General features: G+C 35.3%; 2 protein-coding genes across 6 annotated transcripts; both read left to right on the top strand.

Annotated features, from left to right (window-relative positions):
- Positions 1 to 1135: 1135 nt before the first annotated feature.
- On the top strand, positions 1136 to 5820 carry LOC113703473 (disease resistance protein RPM1-like). Of its 5 annotated transcripts, none has more exons than XM_027224850.2 (4): positions 1136 to 1476; positions 1887 to 1991; positions 2327 to 2416; positions 2626 to 5820. In XM_027224850.2, the coding sequence occupies exon 4, from the start codon at positions 2701 to 2703 to the stop codon at positions 5584 to 5586; it is 2886 nt and encodes a 961-aa protein (XP_027080651.1). In that variant the 5' UTR covers positions 1136 to 1476; positions 1887 to 1991; positions 2327 to 2416; positions 2626 to 2700; the 3' UTR covers positions 5587 to 5820. The 5 variants fall into 5 exon arrangements, with proteins under 5 accessions (XP_027080651.1, XP_071917780.1, XP_027080649.1 ...); XM_072061679.1 differs by having other exon boundaries at positions 1658 to 1991; XM_027224848.2 differs by lacking the exon at positions 1887 to 1991.
- Positions 5821 to 15043: 9223 nt separating this feature from the next.
- Positions 15044 to 17914, top strand: LOC113703476 (disease resistance protein RPM1-like). Its single transcript, XM_027224856.2, has one exon. It carries the CDS (start codon positions 15044 to 15046, stop codon positions 17912 to 17914), a length of 2871 nt encoding a protein of 956 aa, XP_027080657.1.
- Positions 17915 to 22450: the final 4536 nt, after the last annotated feature.

Raw genomic sequence — 22450 nt, 5'->3', positions numbered from 1 at the left:
TTGCAAACTAGCCCAAACAATAGAAGTCCTGCATAGACCGTACGTAGGGTATCCACAAAAATACCAACACTAGCTTGTATTCGTACTCACACAACACTTGCAATGTCTACTACTAAAGCCACGGATGACTTTTGAGCTCAACATCTAGTAATCAGGTGCATGGGTGTACCAAGGAGGGAGGCTGAACCGCAAATTCTGTGGTGCCAGGCTTGCACTCTAATCCTCCACAAGGAATCGTTGGGAAAAAGTAATGGGTTTGCTTCAAAGCCAACCGAATCTCACTTGTTTCCTGACCTCTTCAGCAGTAAACCCCAACATTCAGTTTCAGGGTTGGTTACTATTCACGGGGACAGCTTTTTCACACCCCAATTGCAATTTTAGGATGGCTCCTTTTTTAGTCATTTTCTTTTCCTCTTTTTTATTTGGTTTTTAAGTAAATGAATATATATGGTTTTAGTGGATAATTCATATAAATCCATTTAATTTAATGGTTTTACTTTGATCAACCATTTAAAACCAATACTATAAATGGATAATCCATTATCCATTTAATTATGGATTATATGGATGGATAAATGGATTTCAATCCAAATTGCCGCTTCTAATTTATAGTTGTTGGTGAATATTAACTAATGCATTGAACACTATCGCTGGATAGTTCTCTTGTAATTCTATACCTACTTCTTATTGAATGACTAAAATCATTTATTTCTGGTTTCTAGAAAATGGGGTTTTTGGCAATTAGCTTCTTTTACATTTGTCTTCTGCTAGCACATTTGTGAATGGGTTTGAAATTGTTTTCGAATTTTTATACTATTTATTTACTAGACTAAGCTCAGAGGAGTAGTTCAGTCCGAATACTTTGATTATTTTACATGTAAATTCTAATAATCTTATGCTACTCGAACAAAATTTGATTTTGATTAATTGACAAATCAATTTCGAAAAAACTCGTATCTAGCCCAACTGGAGTAATTAACTTGATTGTCTTTCACCTCTAACTACAACTACAATTTATCGTTCTAGGGGCAAATTACTAAAGCCGATTAGTTTAGCGGTGAATAGTGCAATTATCCTTTTTATTTAAATGATTAAATCTCGCCTCTTTTACATTTGTCTTCTTCTTCTGATACATTTGTACATTGTATTCTTCCCCCGTACAAATTCTCTCCCTTCTCTCTCTCTCTCTCTCTTCTTCCTTCCTCTGTCCCTCTTCTGTCTCCCTCCACCAGAACAATAATGGAGGAGCAACTACACTCTCAACTCAACTTCCATACTAGTAGTTCATTTTAGCTCTTTTACGACGTCGTTCTACGTCTACTTCAACAAATCTGAACCCCTTTTTTTCTTCTCTTTCATTTTTTTTTGCGCCTTTTCTTTCTCTTAACTCCAACAAAGTTTGCTGCTGCTGCTGCTGCCTGTGATCTAACTTCTGAGTCCTACCTTGCCTGTAAAAGATAAAGTCTCGAACTTCAGGTCAGTTTTTTCTCTTTATCTTCTTTTGTCTCAGCTTTTTCTTTTTCCTTTTCAGTTTTTTTTTTAAATTTAATTTAAATTTTTGAGGTTGTCTGAAAAGATAAATGAATGTGACTCTCTAGATTTGACTATGACTTTTCTCTGTTTGACTCTCTACTTTATGTTCTTCTGAAAATTGCAGTTTTAACTGGAAAAATTCCTTGAATTTTACGTCCATTTCTGAGCTGCATTTACTGGTAATGTTGACCTGCTGTAATGTTTAGTACTGGGGTTTATGAAGATTTTTGTTTTGGTTTGTTTCTTTTGGTGTTCTGTAACGGTTTAATAATAACGCGGAGATTTGATTGATTTAATATTTGTTTTTGCAGTAAATTTTCATCAAATGTGGTTTTTTTTTTAATTCTTGAAAGGTTTGCGACTTCTTGAATTCTAAGCCTTGTAACGGCATTACAATTAAAGGTTTACATCAACTGTCTTATGCTGAGCACAGAAATAAGCCACGACACGATTGAGTGGTATGTAATCTTTAATTGCAAAGAAATTTGATTCTTTTTAATGCACTCCTTAGCATTTTCTGCTTTTCTTTTTTCTTTTTTTTTTTTCCTAAATTTGCATGCTTTTCACAGACCTCTTAAATCAATATAGTTCACGTTTTGGTCAGACACCGCATTGGAGTGGTTTGTTCCCAAGGCTTCTTTGATATTACATCCGTTTTTATTACAAATACTAATTGGTCACCAGAAATTAGTACCATATAGGAAAGACTTTGTAGCAGTTTTGTTTCTTCGTCAATGAAATCAACAATGTCCAGTCCAAAAGCGTTTTAACTTTCTTCCTTCCCCTTGTAAAGAACCCACAGTTGAAAGAAGGTCCTGAAGGCTGATCACCCCACCATTTGCAGAGTCTTCTTAATAGCTTCCATGATTTTGTATTGTAGCAGGTAAGGCAGCTTCGTTTTTCAAACTCACGCTGCTGCCTATCTTCCTGTCTTCAATTTCCATCATGTTTGTTGCCTTAGCTTCTTCTAATTGGTTAATTCTTTCTTTTTCTTTTTGACACGGTTTTTCCTTTTGATAAATACTGCAACATATAGCATCAAAGTTCATCAGCTTATGAATCTATAACCTACTCTTCCTTCTTCCTTTCAAGATACTACAAGTGGACTGTCGCATAAACGAGAAGCCGCTTTCCCCTACATTCTTAAGTTAAAGAGAAAGACTGAAAATGGCAGAAACAGTTCTCTCTTTTGTGCTGGATCAACTCTCAACTTTTCTGCGCGAGGAGGGACGACTGTTGGGTGGGCTTCGGCAAGAGGTCCAATTCATCAGGGATGAATTGGGGCACATGAGAGCTTTCCTGAGAGAGGCAGAAGCAAAAGAAGAAGATGCTCAACCCAGACTCCAAGAATGGATCAAGCAAGTACGAGAAGCAGCTTATGACACTGAAGACATTCTTGATGAATTTGTAGCTCGCTTTGCTCGGCATCGCACAACAGGATTCTACGGCTCTTTTCGGAGAATTTTCAGCTCCATCAAGAATTTGAGAGCTCGTCATCGAGTTGCTAGCCAAATACAAAGCATCAAGTTCAGAATCAATAGTATTTCTGAAGGTCATCAAAGATACCAATCCGAATATGGTATCTCTGCCCAAGCGTCCAGCTCACTTTCTGCTGTGAACAACACAACATGGCGCTATAGCAGAGATGATGCACTACTTGTGGAAGAAGCTAAATTAGTTGGCATTGACCAGCCCAAGAAACATCTAATTTCTCAGCTCCTCCAAGGGGATGATTACCAACTAAAAGTTGTTTCAGTGGTTGGTATGGGAGGACTTGGCAAAACTACCCTGGTGAAAAAAGTCCATGAGGATCTTGAAGTCAGAAGGCATTTCCCAGTCCGTGCTTGGGTAACTGTCTCTGAAACATGTGACTTTCAGTACCTCCTGATAGACTTGATTCGGCAGCTACACGAGGAAGGGAAGAAACCAGTCCCACAATCGATAGAGTCTATGACTACCACTGAGCTGAAAAAAATTGTCAAAGATTTTCTTCAACAAGCTGGAAGGTATGCAATTGTTTTTGATGATGTATGGGACGTGGAATTTTGGAATACCATCAAATTTGCACTGCCCGAGAGTAGCCATGGCAACCGTGTCATGCTAACAACTCGAAGAGCTGATGTAGCCTCTGCCTCTTGCATTGAATCTCGGCGTTTTGTCTACAGAATGGAGCCACTATCTATTGAGGATTCGTGGACCCTATTTTGCAACAAGATCTTTAACGGAGGTACTTGCCCTGGTCATTTGATGGATGTTGCCAAAGGTATATTGGACAAATGTGAGGGCTTGCCCCTTGCAATCCTTGCAATCAGTGGCCTTTTGGCTTCGAAAGATGTAAACAGAATAGAGGAATGGGAGATGGTTAGATGCAGTCTTGGGGTTGAATTAGAAGGCACTGGTAAGCTGGACAGAGTTAAAAAGATACTTTTTCTTAGTTATAGTGACCTGCCTTGGCATCTTAAGATATGTCTGTTGTACACAAGCATTTATCCAGAGGATTACAAAATAGGATGCCTAAGACTCGTTAACTTATGGATTGCTGAACGGTTTGTAGAATGGAGAGAAGGAATGAACATTGAAGATGTAGCCTGGAGTTATCTCAGTGAACTTGTCAATAGAAGCCTAATTCAAGTGACTGGTGTGTTTTATGAAGGAATGCCCGGAAATTGTCGAATCCATGACCTATTGCGAGAAATTATCATTTCCAAGTCAAGAGAACAAAACATGGTCACAATTACTACTGGACAACCAACAAGGTGGCCGTCCGAGAAGGTACGCCGTCTAATAGTCCATACTAGCAGTAGTAACAACACCCAGCACCATGAGCAAACACAAAATTATTGCTTTGACCACCTTCGGTCGTTCGTTACAATTGGATCCACGAGCCCACTCCTGTCCAGAATGTTGTTATCTGAAGTTTCACGGGGTAGTAAGTTGTTAAAGGTTTTGGATTTGAGAGGTCAAAAGACACAGAAGGAAATACCAAATGAGATTTTCAAAATGTTTCATCTCAAGCATCTAGACCTATATGGTACAGGAGTGGAGAGAGTCCCAAAAGGCATCGGGAAGCTTCAACACTTGGAGTATCTGAATTTGGGAAACACTGGAGTTGGGGAATTACCTATTGAAATTCTAAAGTTGCAAAAACTTCGGGTTCTCAAAGTATATCAACGAGTTGATCCTTCAGATGATGATTATGGACGCCACGGATTTAAAGCCCTATTCAATATGGGAGGGCTTCTTTCTCTAGAAATATTAAGCTGCATGGATGCAAGTAGTGGATGTATAACAGTTAAGGAGATAGGAAAGCTGACACAATTAAGGGAATTAGCTATTACAAAGTTGAGAAGAGATGATGGAAAGGAGCTGTGCTCCTCCCTTGCCAACCTCACCAATCTCCATAAATTAAGCGTTTATTCAATTGGAAAAGGTGATGATCATGAGATAATCGATCTAAATCATCATAATCCTTATCTTTCTTCTTCATCTTGTTCGTTTCTTCAATCTCTTCGTATGCTGATTTTGTGTGGCCGCTTAGAAAAGATGCCACAATGGGTAGCTCATCTTCATAGCTTGGTAAGAATAGATTTGGACTGGAGCAGGTTAAGGGGTGAGGAGGATCCGCTTGAATCCCTCCAACATTTGCCCAATTTGGGTGAAATTAATTTCTGTGGATCTTACCAGGGAGAAGGATTGTACTTCAAAGCTGGAGGGTTCCTAAAGCTGAAGGAGTTGCACTTAAAGAGAATGGAAGGGTTGAGATGGATGAGAGTGGAGGAGGGTGCATTGCCTCGTCTCCAAAAACTATTTCTGCAACAACTTCCATTACTAGAGGAGTTACCTGTGGGTATTCAGCACTTGAGCCAACTTCAAGAGCTAACTTTGTATGAGATGAGTTCTCAATTGAGAGAGGAGCTGTTAGAGAATCAGAAGGAAGAAAGTGAAGATTACACAAGAATCGCACACATTCCTGAAATTCTCATTGGTTACTATACAGATGATAGGAAATGGAGAGAGCACCAGCTATGGGAGAAGAAGAAGAAGAAAACATAATCATTCCTAGCAACAGCTGCCGCCGTGGCTTCCCTTTCTCTAGTTTATACCCTCCCTGTTGTGGACAACACTACTGCTTCCTCTTCTTTTGTTTTTATTTTTTTCTTGGTTTTTTTCCCTTCGACATCCATGAGAGAAGTTCATCATTTGCTGTGTCTTACCTTCTTGTTTATGGCATGTATCGTTTATAATGCGTGATGATGTTGTTAATGTACTGTATACAGTTACTTTTTATCTTTTTGTTTCTTGATGATCTTTCCTATAATTAATTTAGCAAACGATCAAGAGGTAGGCAGGTTAAAAGTGTATTAATTATATCTAGCAGAAAATTTTCATTCAAACTCCAAATAATAGCTTTTAAATTTTGGTCAAATAAAATATGTTAATACGGCTTGTACAAACCTACATTAATACCGCTTGTCTGGTAAATATAGTACACTAAGTTTATTATAGGGTTAATTTCAGAAACCTCCCCTGAGGTTTCCCCTAATCACACCTAGCACCCCTTAACTTTGAAAAATCACACTTACCACCCTTGGCAGAATGACGTGACATGTTGTACCAATCAGTAGAGGAGAAATTACGATGCTACCCCCTATTATTAAGTGATTCTTGTGCAGGAAAATGCTGCAAAAATTTAAAAAATTGAGGCTATGCCTCTACCAAAAATAAAAATCCCGTGTTAGCTATGCCTCTACCAGGCTCTCCTCTCCTTAGAGCACCCTGCGATGTAACAACTTCAAAATTGAGCATGTAATTATCTAGCTCCCACAAGTTAGCTAATATTTCATGATTATCAGAACAAATTTGGTCCCTTTTATATGTATACATAGTCAAGTAACTAACATCTAACATGATGTATACTTTTGTAAACTGATTGTACCTCATAGATCACCCCATGTAAAGTACTCACAGACAAGCAAGGACTACTCATACAAGTAAAATTACACTTCTACTATAGGGAGATGCACAAATTGATCAAAGGGCTAAATAATCATTCCAAATTTATGCGTACCATTACACTACCTTTTATAGATATACACAGTCAAGTAACTAACATCTAACATAACGTATATTTTTGTAAACTGATTGTATCTCATAGATCACCCCGTGTAAACTGATTGTTTCAAGCCAGTGGTTGTTTCACACTGAATCAGGGCATTTCCGAGTGTTTAAAGATGCTAAAGGCTCCCTGCAATCCTTACTCTTGGTTTTTGAAGTGGTACAAGTACTCTTTATTATCAAAATGTATGATAGAAGACTTATTGTATTTTTTGTGTATTTCATCTGGTGGAATATGCATTGCCATATACTAATCTTATAATATATAGCAACGCATTGATGCACTAGTTGCTTGGAAAGATACGTTGATGCACTAGTTGTACGAACAGATATGAATAGTAGCACATTTTTTGGAATCTTAGTTTGGCTTAGACTTAGCTAAACATGTGACCGTGTCAAGTACACATCTGATTGGATTGTCACAAGTACCATACAAAACAGGCTCAACTTCCTCAGCTTTCTACTTTGAATTGCCTATGACTATGAAGGCTAAAACAGTTGGTAATCAATTACAGCATTGCATGTTGTACTTGGACTTCATCAAATTGACTTTGTAATCTGAATAAAAATGTAGATAGCAATCAGTGTTAGATTGATGCACTAGTTGCTGCAATTTGCCCAAAGAAAATCGATGGTGAATGATATTGTTATCTTGTTTCCAATCTGTTTAATACAGCTTAAGCATCAGACAGGTTGGAATGGTTTTGCCCAACGGTCCTTTATAGTATCAATGTTAAGAAGCTTCTTGTGCTTATTAAACTTACACCCCTTTAGCTTCTAAAATAATATCACAACATAGTTTTGTTTTTATTTTTATCTTGTAAATTCAAAACTCATCTTCCAATAGGGCAAAAGTGGAATAGAAAAATAGTCTCTCTCCTATAAACAATTTTTAAATACAATTCTTACACAAAAGGGCTGACAATGTGATGAAAGTTATCATTCTAAGGGTGGTAAGTGTGATTTCTGAAAGTTGGGGGTGCTGGGTGTTATTACAAAAAACCTCAGGGGAGGTTTCTAAAATTAACCCTTTATTATATGACCCCTTTTACGTGATAGATATCCTTCAATCGGCTCTTTCCTTCACCAATTTGCCAATGTTTCAATTCACATTGCAAATGATATGACATCATTCATCATTGACTGGTAAGAATTACTTTGTGCTAATAAACCTACAATGTGTATCATTGTTTCTTAAAATAATTTTACACTAAAAATTTGCATTTCATTCTTTGATAGGAATTATCACAAAACACAAAATTTGAATTCGATTCGATTCACTATAAAGATTTTCTTTTTTTAAACTTGACAAAATGTAGGTGAACAATCAATCATCTTCTAGTAGAGTAGAAGGACTGTAGTATAGAAGGACTCATTACTTTTTTTTTACAGCATTTATTGGAAAATCAAAAGATGTGGTTTATGCTGGCAATTAGGAACAAAAATGCAGATGACCTATGTATATGTACGTTGGCAATCGAGAACAATCTCTGACCCATTTGCTTGAGCAATGTAAGGGCTAGCTAATATTAAGTTGGGCAATCTACCTTTTACCTCCTGTGATTTGGTATTTTACCACTTAATTCCTTATGATTTAAAAACTTATATATAATAACTTTGGATTGAAGTGTCACCTTTAATTTTTTCGTTAAAACTAACGGTCAATAATAAAAGGTCAAAATCAAGGGATAATTTCAGAAACCTTGCCTGAAATTTTTGATAGTTTCACTAGACTCCCCTAAGGTTTACAAAATTACCCAAACCTCCTCTGAGGTTAAGGTTTTGTTAACAAAATTAATCTAATTAGAAAAAGTAACATTAAAAAAGTACTTTAAGAAGAGAGATGAAACATATATTCCATAAATACCCTTTATGCATGTATATAAATTGCATTAGTAAAAGACTAAACATAATTAAAAGTTAGAAACAATTAATACACATATTTCACCATTCAAAAAATTCACAATCAATAAATTAGATAACACATAAACAATAAAACTACACTAATGATGACAAGATTCAATAAAATAGAATAGCCATCTCTTTTAACATGATGTTTGTTGTGATTCTTGTGATTTTGAACAAACTAATTTTCGAATTTTGTCTTTCTTTTCCCTCTTTTCTCCTTTACTAGTATCTAACGGTTAAATAGTTAGAGCACTAATTAACTATTAGTGACTAATTAACACAAAAAACTGTTAAAAATTTCTTTAATGATGAACGATTACTTGTAATTACTAAATAACATCAATTGATATATCTAATGGCGCAATTTTGTGATTGATAGAATTTGATAATGACTAGAAATCAATTGCACACAATGTGAGAAGAAGGGTTTTACTAGAAGAAAAAAATACAGGGCAATTTTACAGAGGTTATTTTTCGTAAAGTTTACATTGAACCTAAGAGAGTGAAATAGATACTTGTAATGTTATTAGGGTTATATGACAATGAGTGAAACCATTATGTTTAATTTACCCTAAAATAAGAGTAGGGGGTACTTAAAGCTTAGGCTAAAGTAACTGCATTATTATGGAATTCAAGGTTTACAAATAGTGGTAAAAAGCTTAGGTGGAAAAAAAAAACGCTGTGCCAACATATTTCTAGGTGGATTTCTAAAAATTTCACGTATAATTTTCTGTTCTTAACTCGCCCATGGCTTAGTCCATCAATAGTAGCACTACCAACACTTACTCTCTTGTGATCACTACCAACATTAATGTCTAAATGCTATTGTCTTCTTTAATCAATCCCCGACTGCCCGAGTTTAACAGAAATTGAAATCTCACTTTTCTCAGTCGTCCATTCTTCAACTGACGCGAAAGGAGAAAAATTTAAAACCAACTTTAACCCACAAAATGCTCAAAACTCAGCTGCACCCCTACTCTCCTGTAACTTTGATAGAATAATTCATTTTGAGTTGGGTTTTTCTTTATTGACAGTGGTAGATTCTTGTTCTCTCATGATCTTTCCTCATTCTTACCTAAACACACATTATGTTCATGCCGAAAATTTGGTCAGATATTGTACTGGAATTTGTTTCTTCCTAAGGTTGCTTAACATTCCATCCGTTTCCAGTACAAATACTAATCGGTGCAAGGGGCAAAAACAATACGAATAAAGCTAAAAACTGAAAACAGTTGGTGTCGGCAAGAGGAGTATAGTAGTTTTATTTCTGGCAAAAATGCAATTTTGGTCCCTAATTTTTATCTCATGTGAAGGTTTAGTCCTTAAAGGTTTGGTAAATGCAATTTTGGTCGTCAATCTTTATCCCATGTTTAGTTTTTGTTCCTAAAGTTTTTGCAAGAGCAAATCTGATCCTCAATGTATCCATTAATTTTAAAGTAGATTTAGGACATTTGAAGAATTTTCCCTAATTATTGACATAATTTTGTCACATCTAGTTATGTGACCATTAAATTACATTTCAAAATAAAGAAACAACATAGTTAGTAGTTAACTTTAAACAACAAAATTAAGAACTAATAATTCATATGCTAACTAATTAACTAGTAAAAATTTGAAAAATTTTTCAATTAAAACTAGTTGAAGTACCCAGTTCATCAATATAGAACTCATTTTCCTTTTGTTTATTCATCAATGAAGTCATTGTCCAGGCCACCAGGTTTCAGGTTTAGACAGCGTTGCTTTTGAAAGATGGTGTTGTACGCTGGTAGCCTCCTGAAGACTGAAGAGTGAACGCATACGCCCCACCAACTGCGCATAGTCTCCTTAATAATTTCCATGATTTTGTAGTGCTGCGGGTAAGGTAGCTTCGCCTTTCAAAATCCCGTTGCTGTCTATCGTCTTTCTATTCAATTTCCATCATCTCTCATGCTTTAGTTTCTTGTAATTAATTAGTTACATCTTTCTTTTTCTCTTTGACTGACTTTAATGGCTCCACTCCTTTTTTTTTTCTTTTTTTTGGCTGCAGTTTCGTTGTGACGAGTAAGAATTTTTCTCGTATTTCGTTCTTAATTTTCTCACGCGGCTTTGACAATTCTTCTATAGCAAGTTACTATATAAAAATGATAAATAATGACAGACTTTTATAATGTCGATAATGTGTTTCTGTCACCTTTCTTATGCTGTTTCTAGGAACTAGTGTTATGATCACTATGAAAAATTTGTGCCTTTGCTTCTTCTTTTGCTTTCGAAATTGCTTTTCCAAAATACAGCATTCAAGTAGCTCGAGTAATGCACCTTGTCACACTTGAGTCCAAATTATGACTCTACAATAGCCAATTTTAATAGTGAATTTCAATTCATTAGCTCAAGTAGGGGCTTCGTATTAGGATTTGGGGAAAAAAAATCGAACTCTAATACTTTTATAGCCTATGACCCGTTAAATTCAGGAACAACAAATCTAACTACATATATGTCTCAAATTTCTCTTCTTCATAACAATATCCCTATATAAAAAATCTGCTTTACAAGGATACATTCTCACTAACTTATATGGCCAATATTTGTTTAGTCCTTGCAGATATGTAGCAAAATTTTCCAATAAATTAATTATTCTTGCACAAGTAAAACTGCAAAAGGACAGATTCCAAGCTCGGGCTTCCGCTAACTATGCTCCCATCTGGTTCCATTTTAACCATTTATCATTACAATAAGGTAAACAGTAAGATCCCATGCTAAGACGATATGGTAAATCAGAACAAATATCGTGCATCTTGTACGAAGCGATTTGAGAAAACCTCGGAACGTTGAAAATTCAATTCGATGATAAAAGGTGAATATAATCAACGAAAAAAAAAGACAAACTTCAAAAGAAAAAATTGAAGAGAAAATTATAGAATGAAACATATGCCAACTTCAATATTATTGGCAATTAAAGGTCGAGTATAATATATACTATATAGCATGCATAATTTTCTTCATGCTGTTTGACCATGTATAATGCATAATTTAATTCTAATTGGTCAAAAGAGCCACTTCTTGTCCCTTATTCCTAATCTAGTCTTAGTTGTAATAATTTCACAGCTGGAGAAAAAGAACTGAGATGAAAGATTACATTGGTGATCCAAAGTCATTCATTTTAGAAAGAAGAAAGAAGAAACATAAGAAACGCAAAATTATGATTTGACTTTGTCGAGTATATCTAACTTTTTTTCTTTACACATTACAATAATAAACTAAAAGAAAAATTAGACATCAGAAGATGGTGGTGATCGGATTTGGCTGCGTGGTTAAGGGTTTACCTTAATTGCCTTATGCTGAGCATTAAAAAATAATTTAGCCATCTCCAATATTTTCATTCCCACTTCTTTCTTCACATCCAACTTTGTCTACAAAACCAGGGGAAAAAACAAAAAGAAAAAAGAAAAGCTTTCCAGTTTCCTACAAGTAAAACTGTACACTTCAAAGCTAGGAACAGCAAACGAAGAGAACAACTGGAGATCATTCCAGTTTCCTCCGAGTTCAAACATTATTGTTTACCTCTTTTCTCCTTTTTGAATAACTAACAGAACCAAAAGTAATAATTATCCATCCATCAAATTATCTTTAAAAAAATAAAATTGCATTATTTCACAAGGTAATAATTTTGAAAGGATTGAAGAATAGAATAGCATAAGTAAATTTTTTTACTTGAGTTGCTTATTATTTGATCTGGTCCTTTTTAATCAAAAAAGGCAATATAGAATTAAATTTGTCCTATCTTTACTTCTTTAGTAAAGTTGAAAATATAAGGTCAAGAGTAATAAAAAGAGGTAAATATAGAATGAATTTTATCTCATCTTCAACAAAACTGAAAATATAAGGTCGAGAGTAATAGTAAGGGCAGTGGTGGTTGGCTACATTTTTATGAATTAAAATACACAATTTCTTTATGTTGTTTGATGATGTATGTTGCATAGGACGATTCTAATTGGTAAAAAGAGCCGCCTTTCGTCCTATCCAGCTCAATAAAACTTTCGAAGTCTGTTAAATTACTGGTTTAAAATACCTGGGCCAAGTTATTAGTAGCTCATGGATCCTAAGTTTTTCTTCTCGATATTTGAGCAGTGTTTTGAAAACCGGACCGGACCGGCCGGTTCGACCGGTTGAACCGCGAACCGGCCATGGCTCCGGTCCGGTTCAATGCCAGGTTTGACTTGTCAAGAAACCGGTCAAAAACCGGTTGGACCGCGAAACCGCTGAACCGGATGTGAACCGGTTATTTCCGGTTTTTGAGTTTTCCTTTTTTTTTTTTTTTTTTTTTTTTTTTGCAAAATGTAGTTATCAAGATTCGAACTCAAGACCTTTGTATTAGAAGACCAATGTAGTAACCATTGCACTATCACATCTTATTGGTTTCTTTTGATAACTTATTTATATAAAACAAACACTCATATTTCTTTTGTTCCATTTTTTTTACAAAATATCATCTTTTCATGACTCTTTCTTTTTAATCTTCAACACACACACACACACACACACACACACCCTCTCTCTCTCTCTCTATCATCTTTTCTTTTGCCACTCATTTTATAATCAAACCTCTTTATTTTTAATTTATTGATGTTTTCTTCCATATTTTAATTTTGTTTTTGTCCATTAAATTTAAAAAAGTTAAAAAAGAATTATTTTTCTTTAACCCAATTTATTTAATACCACAACCACTCACTTTTATCTCATTTCTTGTTTCTTATCAAATTTGCATTTCTATTTTCAATTCTCTTGATTTTTTTCGAACTCCAAACTTCCTTTTTTAAATTGTAAATTTAAATTCCAAAATGTAAATTAAAATTTAAGTTCACAATGTCTAAATTCTCATAGACGTGAATTTTGTATAATTTCAAATATTGTGATATTTTTGGATTATATTTAAGATTTTTTTGGTAGATATAATTAAAATTGAGATGAAATTTATTTGTTTTGACTTATAATTTAAAAAATTTATTTTTAAAAATCCAAGTTATTCAAAAATAGTAAACTTTTCATCATATAAAGTATTAAATTATCCATTACATGTCTTATTTTGTGCACATATATATTTATATAAATTATTTTTTAAAAAATTCATTGAACCGAGGTTGAACCGGTCCGATCGGTTGAACCTCGACCCTTTCACTTCACCGGTTCGATTAACGGTCCGGTTTTTAAAACATTGTCGATATGCTGATTTATGCTTCTATCTTCCACAGGTTTCACACTTATATGAGCTGTTATTAACAAAAAATAACATTGAACTCATGTTTTGGAGTTGTGATGCCTTTCACTTGATCATTATTTCAACATAAGAAAGTTAATTTATTGGGTTTTAATTTTCAATGTCCTCGATGATTCTCCTCTTTAATTTGTTGTTTTCCTTTTCTTTTGGAATGCCATGGTTAACGATCACTTGGCGTTTTATTTTTATTTTTTTTTAATTTTGCGGTTGCCTCGTTGGCTTTGCGGATATCGCTCTAGATTAGGTACCAAATAAGCCTATGCAAATGTCTATCATCTACCTACATATATACATACATACATATACATACAGATACATATATATATATATATATATATATATTAAGTGATACTGAATTTTTAAATAAAATTTACTCCCAAAATTAAGTGATATGCTATTCACTTATCACTGAACGTGATATGCATTCAAATATATTAGATTAACAATTCAATAAATTAATGAATTCAGATTTTAAACTTCAATTTTATCAAGCACACCATTAAATAGATTCTCATTCTCATTCTCGTGCTCTTTCCTCTTTAACTACTTAAACGCACATGCATGTCTATACCGAAAATTTGGTCAGAGATTTGTTCCCAAGGTTTCTTTGATATTCCATCCGTTTTTATTACAAAAATACTAGTTGGTCCAAGGGGCTAAAAAAAATGCAGAAATTAGTTCCATAGGAGGAGGAGGTGCAAAGACTTTGCAGTGGTAGTTTTATTTCTTCGTCAATGAAATAAATAATGTCCAGTCCAACCGCGTTTTAACTTTATTCCTTCCCTTGTTAAATAATTCGACATCATTGCTTTTGCACGATGCTGCGGTAGTCACTCCTTTTATCTTTATCCGACCAAAGGACCCACAGTTGAAAGAAGGTCCTGAAGGCTGATCACCCCACCATTTGCACAGTCTTCTTAATAGCTTCCATGATTTTGTATAGTAAGCAGGTAAGAGGCAGCTTCGTCTTTCAAACTAACGTTGCTGCCTATCTTCTTGTCTTCAATTTCCATCATGTTTCTTGCTTTAGTTTCTTCTAATTTGTTAATTCTTTCTTTTTCTTTTTGACGCGGTTTTTCTTTTTGATATATACTGCATCATATAGTTTCAAAGTTCATCAGCTTATGAATCTATAGCCTACCCTTCTTTCTTCCTTTCAAGACACTGCAAGTGGACTGTCCTATAAACCAGAAGCCGCCTTCCCCAACATTCTTAAGTTAGAAAGAAACACTGAAAATGGCAGAAACAGTTCTCTCTTTTGTGCTGCGACAACTCTCAACTTTTCTGCGCGAGGAGGGACGACTATTGGGGGGGCTTCAGCAAGAGGTTCAATTCATCATGGATGAGTTGGAGCAAATGAGAGCTTTCCTGCGAGAGGCAGAAGCAAAAGAAGAAGATGCTCAACCCACTCTCCAACAATGGATCAAGCAAGTGCGAGATGCTGCTTATGACACTGAAGACATTCTTGATGAATTTGTAGCTCGCTTTGCTCGGCATCCCGCAACAGGATTCTACGGCTCTGTTCGGAGAATTTTCAGCTCCATCAAGAATTTGAGAGCTCGTCATCGAGTTGCTAGCGAAATACAAGGCATCAAGTCCAGAATAAAAAGTATTTCCGAAGCTCATCAAAGATACCAATCTGAATATGGTATCTCTGCCCAAGCGTCCAACTCACTTTCTGCTGTGAACAACACAACATGGCGCTATAGCAGAGATGATGCGCTGCTTGTGGAAGAAGCTAAATTAGTTGGCATTGACCAGCCCAAGAAACATCTAATTTCTCAGCTCCTCCAAGGGGATGATTACCAACTAAAAGTTGTTTCAGTGGTTGGTATGGGAGGACTTGGCAAAACTACCCTAGTGAAAAAAGTCCATGAGGATCCTGAAGTCAGAAGGCATTTCCCAGTCCGTGCTTGGGTAACTGTCTCTCAAACATGTGACTTTCAGTACCTCCTGAAAGACTTGATTCTGCAGTTACACAAGGACGGGAAGAAACCAGTCCCACAATTGATCGACTCCATGACTACCACCGAGCTGAAAGAAATTATCAAATATTTTCTTCAACAAGCTGAAAGGTATGCGATTGTTTTTGATGATGTATGGGACGTGGAATTTTGGAATACCATCAAGTTTGCGCTGCCCGAGAGTAGCCACGGCAACCGTGTCATGCTAACAACTCGGAAAGCTGATGTAGCCTCTGCCTCTTGTACAGAATCTCTAGGTTATATCTACAGAATGGAGCCACTGTCCTTTGAAGATTCGTGGATCCTGTTTTGTAACAAGATCTTTAAGGGAAATAGTTGCCCTGGCCATTTGATGGATGTTGCCAAAGTTATACTGGGTAAATGTGAGGGCTTGCCCCTTGCGATTCTTGCAATCAGTGGGCTTTTGGCTTTGAAAGATGTAAACAGAACAGAGGAATGGGAGATGGTTCGACGCAGTCTTGGGGGTGAATTAGAAGGCACTGGTAAGTTAGACAGAGTTAAAAGGATACTTTTTCTTAGTTATAATGATTTGCCTTGGCATCTAAAGGCATGTCTGTTGTACACAAGCATCTACCCAGAGGATCACAAAATAGACTGCTATAGACTAGTTAATTTGTGGATTGCTGAAAGGTTTGTAGAAGGGAGAGAAGGAATGAGTATTGAAGATGTAGCCTGGAATTATCTCAGTGAACTCGTCAATAGAAGTCTAATTCAAGTGTCTAAGGTGTTTTATGAAGGAATACCCCAAAGATGTCGAATCCATGACCTATTGAGAGAAGTTATTCTTCTCAAGTCAAGGGAACAAAACATGGTCACAGCCACTACTGGACAACCAATGACGTGGCCGTCCGAGAAGGTACGCCGTCTAGCAGTCCATAGTAGTAGTAGCAGTAACAACACCCAGCACCACCACCAAAGACGAATTTATTGCTTTGACCACCTTCGGTCGTTCGTTACAGTTGGATCCACCGACCCGCTACTATCCAAAACGTTGTTATCTGAAATTTCAAGGAGTAGTAAGCTGTTAAAGGTTTTGGATTTGGATGGTCAAGAGACACAAGAGGAAATACCAAATGAGATTTTCAAGATGTTTCATCTCAAGCATCTGGACCTATGCGATACAAGAGTGGAGAGAGTCCCGAAAGCCATTGGAAAGCTTCAACATTTGGAGTTTCTGGATTTGGGTAACACCAGAGTTAGGGAACTACCTGTGGAAATCCTGAAGCTGCAAAAACTTCGGGTTCTCAGAGTATATCAACAAGTTGATTCTTCCGATGATGATTATGGATATCATGGATTTAAAGCTCCCTCAAATATGGGAGGGCTTCTTGCCTTAGAAGTATTAGACAGCATAGATGCAAGTAGTGGATCCACAATAATCAAGGAGATAGGAAAGTTGACCCAATTAAGAGAATTAGGTATTACAAAGTTAAGAAGAGAAGATGGAAAAGAGCTCTGCTCCTCCCTTGCCAATCTCACCAGTCTTCGGGAATTAAGCGTTGATTCAATTGGTAAAGATGATGATCATGAGATAATCGATCTAAATCACCCTTCTCTTTCTTCTTCTTCTTCGTTTCTTCAATCTCTTCGTCTGCTGATTATGTACGGCCCCTTAGAAAAGATGCCACAATGGGTAGCTCATCTTCACGGCTTGGTAAGAATAGATATGAATTGGAGTAGGTTAAGGGTCGAGGAGGATCCGCTTGAATCCCTCCAACATTTGCCCAATTTGGGTAGAATTAATTTCTGCGGATCTTACCAGGGAGAAGGGTTGTGTTTCAAGGCTGGAGGGTTCCTAAATCTGAAGTGGATGCACTTAAAGAGAATGGAAGGGTTGAGATGGATGAGAGTGGAGGAGGGTGCATTACCACGTCTCCATGAACTCATTCTGGAACAACTTCCATTACTAGATGAGTTACCTTTGGGTATTCAGCACTTGAGCCATCTTCAAGAGCTGTCTTTGTATGAGATGAGTTCTGAAATGATAGAAAAGGTAGAGAATCAGAAGGAAGAAAGTGAAGATTACACAAGAATTGCACGCATTCCTGAAATTGTCATTGGTTGCTATACAGATGATGGAGAATGGACAGTGCGCCAGCTATGGGAGAAGAAGAAAACATAATCATTCCTAGCAGCAGCAGCAGCCGCCGTGGCTCCCCTTTCTCTGGTTTGCACCCTCCTTGTTGTGGACAACACTGCTTTTGTTTTTTATTTTTTATTAGTAAATTTTTTCCCCTTCGACCGTAAGAGAGGTTCGTCATCTTCTGTGTCCTACCTTCTTATTTATTGTATGTATTGTGTATAATGCTTGATGTATAGTATAACTCTCTATCTTTTTGTGTCTTAATCTTTATTTAGCAAACGATCAATTTTAAAATTTTGGTCAGAGATAATATGCAAACCCAATTTATCCTGATGTCTGCTTGTATATGTAAATCCAATTAATATGGTTTGTCTGGTAAATGTAGCGAATGTTGGGTATACACCAAGTTTATTATGCGACTCTTTATCATGCGAATGTTGGATACGTTGATCACATATCCATTTGCTTTACCATTGCAAGGGCTAGCTAATATTAAGTTAAGTAAATTACATTTTATCCCCTGTGATTTGGTACTTTATCAAATAACTCTCATATGGTTAAAAAAAAAAAACCTATATATGACTTCCTCATGATTTAGGTTAAAATTTCATTATTAGTTTTTTCAATAAAAGTAATGGTCAATAGTAAAAGGTTAAAATCAAACTAATAAACTAGAATTTCACTTCTAAAGGTGACAAATTTTAGGTAAATTAGGCAGGCAATCGAGAACGAATGCTGAAGATAAGGTTTAGCAACATGTGGGCAATCAAGAATGATTGGTTTTGCAATTTGTCTGATCAACGTATGGCGCTAGCAAATTTTAAGTTCTATTGAGTTAAAATATATATATATATATATATAAAGAATATGAAGAGAGGATCTCTAATTAACTTTCATTTTTGAAATTCAGGAAGCTAGTTTCTAATACATAACATTTGGACCCTCATATTTCTTCTCAAATTTCTCTCTATTGATTACAACGTCATTTGACCACCCCCCCCCCCAAAGTTCTATATCATTTTGTCGAAAAAGCAATTCATGTAAAAAAGAATAAATTACATATAATCCCCCTATAATTTTCTTCAATGCCACATAACACCTCTAAAGTTTCATAATAGTTATATAACCTTCATGTAATTTTATGTAAAGTAGAAAATGGAAGGAATGCACCATTGGTTAGGTGTTTCAACTAAATGCGCTCCCAAAAACTTGTGTGATGGAATCATAAAATCCAATTAACCCTCTATGATTTAAATAAATACGCATTTTACCTCATTGTATTTTTTACATTTATCCACATAATTTCCTTGCGATTTTATCCAAGGTGGTTAAACATTTATTCACTTTATCATTTAAATAAGGACATTATTAGTATTTGAAATAGTGATGTTAGAGAGGTTATTTTTTGTAAAGTTTACACTGAACCTAAGGGAATGAAATAGATATTTTGTAATGTTATGGCGGTTATATGACAATGAGTGAAACCATAGAAGATTACGTTTAATTTACCCTAATAGAAGGATACTTAAAACTAAGGATGACAACAATGGCAGGTGCCCGCAAGAATAAAAAGAGGGCGGGGGATGGGACGGGACAGGGGGAGAAAATTTTCCCCTACCTTAAAACGGGGCTGAGGCAAGGCAACATACACCCGCCTCATCCCCCGCACACGAAAAAAAATTATATATATATTTTTAAATTTATAGATGTATATATAATACATATATATACACAATATAATAATTTAGTTATAATCCAATTCTTTATATTTAATAATATAAGTAATAACATAAATGTGTAGTTTTGGTCCCTAAAATTTTTGCGAGAGCAAATCTGGTCCCTAATATATCCATTTTAAAAATAGATTTAGGACATTTGAAGAATTATTTTCAATTACTAACATAATTTAATCATGTCTAATTATGTGTCCATTAAATTACATTTCAAAACAAAGAAGCAAAATAGTAGCTAACTTTAAACAACAAAATTAAGAACTAATAATTCGTATGCTAACTAATTAACTAGTAAAAATTAAAAATTTTTAAACCAAAATCAGTTGAAGCACCCAATTCATCGATATAGAACTCACTTTTACACTCTATCCTGACTATGCCAAGCACAAAATCGTAACATTTACTTTTTCATATAGATTAACAAATTTTCTTTCATTTTTTTCTCTTGATTAATTAGTTACCAGCATGGCATCATGTAAATTGGTCTTATTATTGAAGGGTACTCGCTATTTTACTTCTTTTTTAAGATATTTAAAATTAACAAGCATGTAATCACACGTAACAGATTCTACGTCAATCATCCTAAATTTTGCTTCAAAATGATAACATGGGGGACCAAATTTGTTCCTACCAATATTTTAGGGACTAAAATTACACACGTGCTAAACATTGAGAATCAAGTTTGCATTTTTCAAAATTTTAATGACTAAAACTGCATAAAGGCCAAATATTAGAGACTAAATCTGTATTTTCCCTTTAATTCTACGTCAATGAAATCAATGTCCTAGCCACCACGTTTTAAGTTTAAGACATCATTGCTTTTGAACGATGGTGTGGTACACTGGTAGCCACTACTTCATTTGATCGAAGAACCACAGTCGAAAGGTCCTGCAGTAAACGCCCCACCAACTGCACTGTCTCCCTAATAATTTCCATGATTTCGTAGTTCAGCTTCGCCTTTCAAAATCACGTTGCTGTCTATCTTCTTTCCATTCAATTTCCATCGTCTCTCTTGCCTTAGTTTCTTGTAATTGGTTACTTCTTTCTTCTTCTTTTTGATTGACCATAATGGCTCTACTCCAATTTTTTTTTTTTTTTTTTTGCTGCAGTTTCTTGTTGAGTAAGAATTTTCCTCGTATTTCGTCCTTAACTTTCTCACACAATTTTGACAATTTTTTTGTAGTAAGTTACCATATAGAAATGACGAACATTAATTGACAGGAATTTATAATGTCAACAATATCTTTCTATCTTCTTTCTTATGCTATTTCTAGGAACCATAGGAAAATTTTGTGCCTTCTGCTTCTTCTTTTGTTTCAAAGCGGCTTTTTCAGCGTACAGTATTCAAGTAGCTCATATAATGCACCTTATCACATTTGAGTTCATACTATGGCTCGGGGAGGGATGGGTTGGATGACACTCCCACTTGGACTAAAAAAAAAAAGTTCATATTATGGCTCTAAGATAGTTGATTTTACTAGTGAATTTCAATTCATTAACTCCGGTAGCAGCTTCATACTAGGATTTGAAAAAAAAAAAAAATTGAAGTACAACAACTTTTTTAGCCTATAACTCATTAAATTCAGGAAAAACAAATCTAACCATATATAAGTTTCAAATTTCTCTTTTTCATAACAATATCCCTATATTTTTTTATAAGGATACATACTCGTTAATTATAGTCAATATTTATTTAGTCCTTGCAGATATGTAGCCAGATTTTCCCACATATTAATTATTCTCGCACAGGTAAAACTGCAAAAGGACAGATTCATTTGTAAGCTCCGGCTTCCGCTAACTAAACTCCCATTTAGTTCCACATATATCATTACAATGAGGTAAAAAGCAAGACCCCATAATACCAAATGCTGAGATGATATGGGAAATCAGAACAAAAATCATGATCTTGTATGAAGCGATTTGGGAAAACCTTGGTGCGTTGAAAATTTAATTCAACGATTTAAAGGTGAATATAATCTAGCCCAAAAAAAAAAGAAAAAATTGAACCTCTAGACGTAGATAATTATAGATTTGACTTTGTCAAGTGTTTCTAATTTTTTTGACATTACAATTAACTGACAGACTAATTAGATATGATAGGATGGTGGAAATCGGATTTGGGCTTACATCAATTGTCTTATGCTGGACATAGAAATAAGCCACGACATGATTGAGTGGTACAACAATTCCAACGAATTTCGTAATTACAAAGAAATTTGATTCTTTTTAATGCACTCCTTATCATTTTCTGCTATTACTTTTTTAGCTAAATTTGCATGCTGTTCATAGACCTCTTGAATCAATATAGTTCACATTTTGGTCAGACACCGTATTGGATTGGTTTGCTCCAAAGGTTTCTTTGCTATTACAAATACTAATTGGTCAGCAGAAATTAGTTCCATATAGGACAGACTTTGTAGTAGTTTTATTTCTTCGTCAATGAAATCAATAACGTCCTTCCCCTCGTAAAGAACCCACAGTTGAAAGATGCTCCTTTATCTTGATCCCACCAAAGGACCCACAGTTGAAAGAAGGTCCCGAAGTGCAAACAGAGCCTTCTTAATAGCTTCCATGATTTTATATTATGGCAGGTAAGGCAGCTTCGTCTTTCACAATCATGTTTCTTGCTTCAGCTTCTTCTAATTGGTTAATTCTTTCTTTTTCTGTTTGACGCGGTTTTTCTTTTTGATAAATACCGCACCATATAGCATCGAAGTTCATCAGCTTATGAATCTATATGACCTCCTCTTCCGTCTTCCTTTCAAGACACTACCAAGTAGACTGTCCTATAAACCAGAAGCCGCCTTCCCCAACATTCTTAAGTTAGAAAGAAAGACTGAAC

This window comes from Coffea arabica, chromosome 8e, assembly GCF_036785885.1.
Source record: "Coffea arabica cultivar ET-39 chromosome 8e, Coffea Arabica ET-39 HiFi, whole genome shotgun sequence".
Lineage (NCBI taxonomy): Eukaryota > Viridiplantae > Streptophyta > Magnoliopsida > Gentianales > Rubiaceae > Coffea > Coffea arabica.
This window is presented reverse-complemented; position numbering and strand designations above follow the sequence as displayed.